This window comes from Tarenaya hassleriana, unplaced genomic scaffold (genome assembly GCF_000463585.1).
Source record: "Tarenaya hassleriana unplaced genomic scaffold, ASM46358v1 Cleome13, whole genome shotgun sequence".
In the NCBI taxonomy this organism is placed as follows: Eukaryota; Viridiplantae; Streptophyta; class Magnoliopsida; order Brassicales; family Cleomaceae; genus Tarenaya; species Tarenaya hassleriana.
The window spans coordinates 1014335-1021818 of NW_010963495.1; the positions used below are offsets into that span (position 1 = coordinate 1014335).

Sequence of the window (7484 nt, forward strand, 5' to 3'; positions counted from 1 at the left end):
TTTCCCTACGGTGAGACACAAGTTTTCCCTTCAAAAGTTGTTGTCTTTTAATAAATTCCCTTTTGGGGGGTTTCTTGTTTGTTTTCTGAGAAAATCGTGCGAGAAAATGAGCTTCCAAGTGCCAGATTTTATGAGGGTTTGGGAGGCAAAGTCTTTAGAAGCTAATTATGCTCGTTTCTGACGACGCTTAGGACACAAAGTTATGGGGCTTTTGATCTTCTCCCAAATGCAGATTGAAATTTTCGAAATTTTCTAGGAAAATTAACCTAGCGCAATCTGGGATTGCTTAAAGGATTGTTCTTTCTGCTCATCTGGTAGGTTTTGACTAGCTACTGATCTTGAATTTTCCAAATGTTAGCGAACTGTTTTGTTTGGTCGAATCATAGGAATGTTAGATAGAGGAGCTTTTGTCTAAGTGTTGGCACTTACCTAAACATTAGGTTTGACAATGTCGTCTTGATAACATTACCATGTTCCTATTATGGGATATGCTTCAATTTCCTGAAAGTGCATTGGCCTTTGTTGATCCTTCCCATTATCAACTCTTACACAAACAAACTTGGTAAGGAGATTGGGTATTATATATAACTTTTCGTGGAATGTCATGTGTGTTGATAGGATTACGTGCCCACCGTGTTTGACAACTTCAGCGCCAATGTGATTGTGGATGGGAATACCATCAACTTGGGATTGTGGGACACTGCAGGCAAGTTTTAGATTAGAGATCTCACTTCGGTTTCTTGTTATCTTGTTTCTAATCCTTTTGTCATAATGTTTTGACTCATTGGAACAGGTCAGGAGGACTACAATAGACTCAGACCCTTAAGCTATCGTGGGGCTGATGTCTTCTTGCTTGCCTTTTCTCTCGTCAGCAAAGCCAGCTATGAAAATATCGCTAAAAAGGTGTGTCCTTTCTTATCCGCCGATTCTTTATTTGATGATTTCAATGCCCTCATAGAATCTACTTGGTCTTTGCATATTGCTCTCTCAGTGGGTTCCTGAACTGAGACATTATGCTCCCGGGGTACCCATCATTCTTGTTGGAACAAAGCTTGGTTAGTTCCTTTTAGTTTGGATCTAAATCTTCTATTCTCATTGTCTGAACAAAGATGAGAGTGTCGATTATTGATATTCTTTCAGATCTTCGGGATGATAAGCAGTATTTTGTCGAGCACCCTGGTGCTGTGGCTATCTCTACTGCCCAGGTATCTTTTCCCTTGGCTTCGTTCCATTAAAGTTACTAATTTCATGTCATTTCACTGCCTAAGATTAGTATTGTGTTCCCTCTTTAACCATCTTGGTTTTCTTCTTCTTGCAGGGTGAAGAACTGCGGAAGCTGATCAAAGCTCCTGCTTACATCGAATGCAGTGCTAAAACCCAACAGGTACATGAAATTCTACATCTTAATGCTTATCATCTCTTACCGGTGGAATCTGTTGACAGGATGTATGTTTTAAAACTACAGAATGTAAAAGCTGTCTTTGATGCGGCTATCAAGGTTGTTCTCCAACCACCAAAAAACAAGAAGAGGAAGAAGAGAAAATCTCAGAAAGGTTGTTCTATATTGTGATCAAGAAAAAGAGTGAGTGGTTCCAGGAAGAAAGCAATCACTGCTTAAAGAATTGCGTACCCCTTTTATCCCTCTGTACAAGATGTGTCTCCAAGAAAGCAGGAATCTGTTTGTTTGTAGTCTGAATCTGACAAGTCAGATAACTTGGATTAAGAACTAAAACTTCTAGATTGTGTTCGCATCTGTAAATAAACGAAGCCAGTTGTCTTTGTTCCATAGATTCTCACGATGCCTTGGGAGATTATTCTCATGTGTTGTTGCTGACAAGTGACAAACACAAGCATGGCGTATTCCATATTGTAGTCTTTCCAGCCTCCATTTCACTTACTGAGTCCCGAGAAGAAGAAGAAGAAGAAGACGAGACATGCCTGTACGTATCCAGTGGTAATGTTAAAAGATTCTACCTCCTCTAGTCTCTCACTCACCATCTTTCTGATCTTATTCTTTCAGATTCTCAACATATTTGAATGATCCATCCAATTCGTTGTAAAGAATTTGATCTGCCTTTTTCAGGACCAAAGTGTTTCACCAACAGAGCCCTGGCCTCACTGTATCTCTAAGGCTGTAACCATTGATAGGACAGCATTCGAACAAGAACACCCACCCATGTTTCTGATGAATCCTTTGAAACACACACGAGTTATTGAAATGGATGATTGTTTTTGTCTGGTTTTGCAGGCTCTCTCTCTCCCTCTCTCTGTTCTCTCCTCTTAGATCTTTAACCCTCTGAACGAACCCGCAGGTTACAGAGATTGTGAAAAAAAAACGGTAGACCCTCTGGTCAGTTTTGATTTTTCCATGGCTGGAAGCTTTGACAGAGAATCAGAAGCATGCAGTGTTCTAAATCACTTGAACCCAAATTGCAGTTTCATGATCTCTCTGCTTCATTGTTTCTGGGCAGTTCATGATGTCTTCCTAGTTCCTCCTCTTTGGTGTTGTTCTGTAATAACATGGTGGGATATCATTGTTTTGGAGTGCGTGAAATATTTTGTCCAAGGAGATTAATATTTTCTTTTTTTTTTAAAGAAAAAATAAATAAGCTTTGGAGAGACGACGGCCACATGAGCTTCTTTCTCGCGTCACCTAACGAATCTTGGTGGTTGATCCATCTCGTTCGTGAATTAATTACTTGTTAAACCCCTCCCATATTTTTTTTTATTGGAGTAATAGCCAACAAAAATATTCAAACTTTAATTTTATTAAATAATCAAATATCTGATTTTTTTTTGAAAGTGTGATAATATATTTCTCATAAGCAATAGCATTTTTGAAAGTGGTATATTTTTTTTATTATATGTTTCAAAAGATAAACGCGCAATAATTGCCGTTGCTTTCTGGCCCATTTATTAAATCATTGTGATTTTTGTTATGAAACTTGAAATATTATATTATCGTCCATTTTTCCACTTTGTTCATTGCAACTACCAAACTAATCTTGACATAATTAAAAAAATTATGATATTCTTAATCAGAAGACTAATTTTATAATTAAAAGCCGTGGTGCGTACGGAGTGAGTTAATTAATGTTATGATTCGCAGAAAAATAAAATTCCAAAGCCGTTCCGTACGAGGCCTTCTTTAAATGCGCGATCACCTTGTTTGTTACGCTTAACCCGTAATAGCCGGTCGCTCCGCTTTCCAAAGCCCCTTTGGTTCACCGGATATCGTGGGTTTCCCGCTAAATTTGCCTGTAATCCCCAACTTCTCTCTTTTTCTCTTGTTAATTTTAGTAAAATAATTAAAATATACTTAAAAATCTAAAAAAAATTATTGTACTTACTAGTTTATCCATTTCAATCTTAAAAACCGTGTTTTTTTTGTGTTAGTAATATAATATTTGTAAAACATAATATTATTATTTGAATTTTTGGTTAAATTTTTTAAGTTTAAATTTTATATTTTCGGGGATTTTGTAGTTTTTATTAAAACGTCTTTTCACAATAACTTAAAAAATATATTTGTTATAATTTTCATTTATTTTTGGGCTATATTGATAATTGACTTTTTCCTTTACTAAACTTTGTTAAAAGTTTTATTTTTTATAAAAAAAATTAACGTGAAAAAATCGAAGAACCAAAAACTGGTCCCCTGTGTTTCCTCACTCACTCACTCACCCCTTCTCCCTCTCTCTCTCTCTCTCTCTCTCTCTCTCTCTCTCTCTCTCTCTCTCTCGCCGACACTCTCTTCTCACTTTTGTTCTCCTCTTTGTTACCTTTCTGATCGGATCAGTTTAATTATTGCAGCAAAAAGAAATCTTTTTTTTTTCTCCAAGAAAAAACGAGAAGAAGGAAGCAATTCCGTGAGGAAATAGGGTTCTTGGTGCGAGATTTATATTCAAATGCATTCACGGTGGCAGGTATAAATGCTGACGGCACATGGCGGGGAATTTCAATATTTTAAGACAAATAGAATAATGCATACAAAATATTTCGTGTTTGTCCTTTCCTTGAATCCATATTGTCCTTGACGTTATCTGGGCATTTAAAGAACGCCATAAAGTTTGGATTTTTATATTGACAAGGTTCTTGGCACTTGTAATTTCTCAGCTTTTTTTTATAATGCAGAGATCACAAAGGTGAAAGCTTCTTCTGTTGATCCATTCACAAGAAGGAGAGAGATTGGTCGGGGGCAAATAAAAGATGTCGGCGATGAGAGGAACCGATGCTGATAATGTTCATCAGAAGCAGAGGAACAGTGTCTTCTTGGTCGGAATTCGAATGGACGAAAGTGGGAGAGAGCTTCTGGATTGGGTACTCGAAAATGTAGCACAAGCAGGAGATCGTGTCGTTGCAGTTCATGTTTGTTCAAGTTCTTGTAAGCCTTTCTTCTTTTTTTGTCCTGTACGGTTTTTTTCTTCTGTTTTCCGGTTTTTTATGTTCTGGTGTTGAAACATGTTTCCAGATCGTGCCTTGAAGAGCAAGGCATCTCTGGAACAGTACTTGGAAGTTCACAGAGGATTGTTTTCTACTAAGCAGGTGCCTTTTTCTTCGTCTTTCTTCCGGAACCTTCGATTTTACGTAGAGGGTGACAACGAATTTTCAATCTTGAGAGCAGGTTGAACTGAAAGGAGAAGTTTTCACTGGAAGCTCGGTCCAAAGGGTTTTGGAGAAAGAGGCAAAGAGCTTCAAAGCCACAGCAGTTATAGGGTGAGAAATCTTAAGAATGCATTTCAATTCATGCAACTTTGAATCTTCTTCGCTAGTTTCAGATCCCCTGTTTCGGGTTTTTTTCTCTTCGTCTTAGTCTAAAAAGCAGAATCGGGTTTCAGGGATCAGGTTTCAACCGCTAAATGCTGTGCGAAAAAGTTGCCTTTAACGACAGATGTTCTGGCTGTCCACCGGGGAAATATCGTCTTTAGTCGGTGCAATAATCTCCAACTACCTCCAGGTTCATTGATCCTCTCTTACGCCGGAATCTTTACTGAATATATATATGTAGCATGTCTTGGAATATGTATGTTAACCGCCATAGTTCTGGTTATTGCAGTTCTGAAGATGATCTCTAGTCCAAGTTCTGAACTTTCTGGAAAATCTTCAGACAAAGAGAGTGGATTTGAATCTGATGAATCGAGGGATAAACCTGGTGAGGTTAAGGGAGAAATCTTGAAGATGGGTCATGAAAGGAGGATTATTTCGGATAGATCAGTATCTCTTTCGTCTGTTGAAGTTTTGGACCAGAGACCAGGTTGGCCATTGTTGAGAAGAGCTGCTTCAGACATTCCTCAAGCTCGCCATGGGAGGAAACTGTCGGTGGTCCACTGGGTCATGAGCTTGCCTGAACGGTTTCCTCAACAGCAGAATTCTCCGAATCCTGAAACGAGTTTGGTCGAGAATCAACTAAAGGGCATGCTCAGAGACAGCAGCCAATGGTTCTGCTATGATGTTCTTAAGACAGCAACATCTGATTTCTCTTCAGGTAACCTCGAAACCAGTTCGTTCTTGCTCTGTTTTTGGTTCTGAATCTACTGAATCGTTGTCTTTCTTTCTCCTGGTGTCCGATAGAGAATCTGATTGGAAAAGGAGGGTGTAACAAAGTGTACAAAGGCGTTCTTCGAGATGGCAGAGCAGTGGCGGTGAAAATCTCGAAATCATCATCGAAGGAAGCGATGAAAAATTTCGTTCATGAAGTGGGTATCATCTCTTCTCTGGATCACCAACACATTGCCCCTTTGCTCGGAGTATGCATCCAAGAAAACGATCTAATCTCCGTTTACAATTTCTCGTCTAAAGGAAATCTGGAAGAGAATTTGCACGGTAACACGACTTCATGAAAAACTCGTGTACTCAGTTTCATCTTGAACAATCTCAATTCTTAGTCACCAAATATATCAATATGATCCTGCAGGTAAGCAAAAGGGAAGACATGTGTTGTCATGGGAAGAGAGATTCAGGATCGCAACCGGGCTAGCGGAGGCATTAGATTATCTCCACAACCGATGTTCTAAACCTGTGATTCACAGAGATGTCAAGTCTTCGAACGTTCTTCTGTCAGATGAATTTGAACCTCAGGTAACGAAGATGGAAAAGTACTGAGCTTTTCTTCATAAAAGATCTGGTTTTTCAACCTCTTATAACCCTTTTTTTCCTGGTGAGAAAAGTTATCAGATTTCGGGTTTTCGATATGGGCGCCAACTTCTTCTCGGTTTCTGATACAAGGAGACGTGCTGGGAACGTTCGGGTACCTGGCACCCGAGTACTTTATGTACGGGAAAGTGAGTGACAAGGTCGATGTTTATGCCTTTGGAGTAGTTCTGCTTGAACTCATATCAGGAAGAACACCCATCTCATCTCAAACTCCGACAGGACAGGAGAAGAGTCTGGTCATGTGGGTAAGTGTTTCACTGACTCCGCAACGACTCTGTTACTTACAGAGTAAGCAACTTGTCCCGATGAATTTGGGTTTCAGGCGAAACCGGTGATAGACAAAGGGGATGCAAAAGGGCTGTTGGATCGAGATTTGTCTGAGAAATTCGACGAGAATCAGTTTCAGAGGATGGTTCTTGCTGCTACACTTTGCCTCTCGAGATCAGCCACTGTTCGTCCCAATATCAGAGAGGTAGTAATCTCTTAGCCTCTCGATATTGAGCTATTGATTTGGACGCATACCTTTCATCTCCATAGATTGATTTCTACAAAGTTCCGATCTTTTTACCAGAAACCGATACAGAATCAAAGGAATGGTTCTTTTACGTTCTCTGCTACGTCTCTGCAGATACTGAGGCTGTTAAGAGGGGAACAAGAAAAGGAGAGAGAGAAGGAAGATTCAGAGGAAGATCAAGAAGATTGCTTCGACGATGAAGTTTACCCTAATTCAAGCGCGGAGCTGCACTTGAGCCTGGCGATGCTTGACGTAGAAGATAACTCTGTTCCTTCTTCTTCTTCTTCATCTTCTTCAGGAGAGATTCGTTCTTCAAGCTTTGATTAGGGTTTGTTTTGGAGTTTGGTGGATAAACGTAGATAGCTCTGTCAGCTTGTGGGGGAAAAGTTTTCATCTTCCTCCATTTCTTGTAATAATAATAATATGTATGTATGTATGTATGTATGTATGTATGTATGTATGTATGTATGTATGTATGTATGTATGTATGTAGACAAGGCTCAAATAGAATAGATGGTGATTGTGGTAGTATTTGGCACTGATTATGTATGTAGACAGGTGCCGAATAAGTTTTTATTGAAAATACTATATGTATGAAAAGTTATATAGACTATTAAACATGTAATATCATTGTGAAATTATTAACCATATGAATTTTTAAATATATTTTAGCAATTCTTTATTTAAAAAATATAATAATATCACTGTATAAGTTTTAATAAATTCAGATTTATATCGATATGATAAAGTAAATATTGTTATAAATGAATAGTGAAGCTACGGTACTGTTCACGCAGCCGGACACTGTTCACGCAGC

The 7484-nt window shown here is 38.7% G+C and overlaps 2 protein-coding genes across 2 annotated transcripts in view; both read left to right on the forward strand.

The window, feature by feature from the left end:
* LOC104807368 (rac-like GTP-binding protein ARAC3) overlaps positions 1-1814 on the forward strand; it is a 2237-nt gene extending 423 nt beyond the window's left edge. Inside the window, exons 2-7 of the mRNA XM_019201808.1 lie at positions 617-706; positions 794-903; positions 992-1055; positions 1141-1205; positions 1319-1384; positions 1466-1814. Coding sequence (XP_019057353.1) covers positions 617-706; positions 794-903; positions 992-1055; positions 1141-1205; positions 1319-1384; positions 1466-1570 — 500 coding nt within the window. The 3' untranslated portion in view covers positions 1571-1814. The remainder of the gene's footprint in view (positions 1-616; positions 707-793; positions 904-991; positions 1056-1140; positions 1206-1318; positions 1385-1465) is intronic.
* A 1892-nt stretch (positions 1815-3706) lies between these two features.
* Positions 3707-7271, forward strand: LOC104807369 (receptor-like cytosolic serine/threonine-protein kinase RBK1). The gene is made up of 11 exons (XM_010532596.2): positions 3707-3926; positions 4135-4384; positions 4472-4545; positions 4625-4716; positions 4839-4957; positions 5057-5485; positions 5572-5823; positions 5915-6078; positions 6168-6398; positions 6476-6625; positions 6782-7271. Exons 2-11 carry the CDS (start codon positions 4210-4212, stop codon positions 6992-6994), a joined length of 1899 nt encoding a protein of 632 aa, XP_010530898.1. The 5' UTR covers positions 3707-3926; positions 4135-4209; the 3' UTR covers positions 6995-7271.
* The last annotated feature ends 213 nt before the right edge of the window (positions 7272-7484 follow it).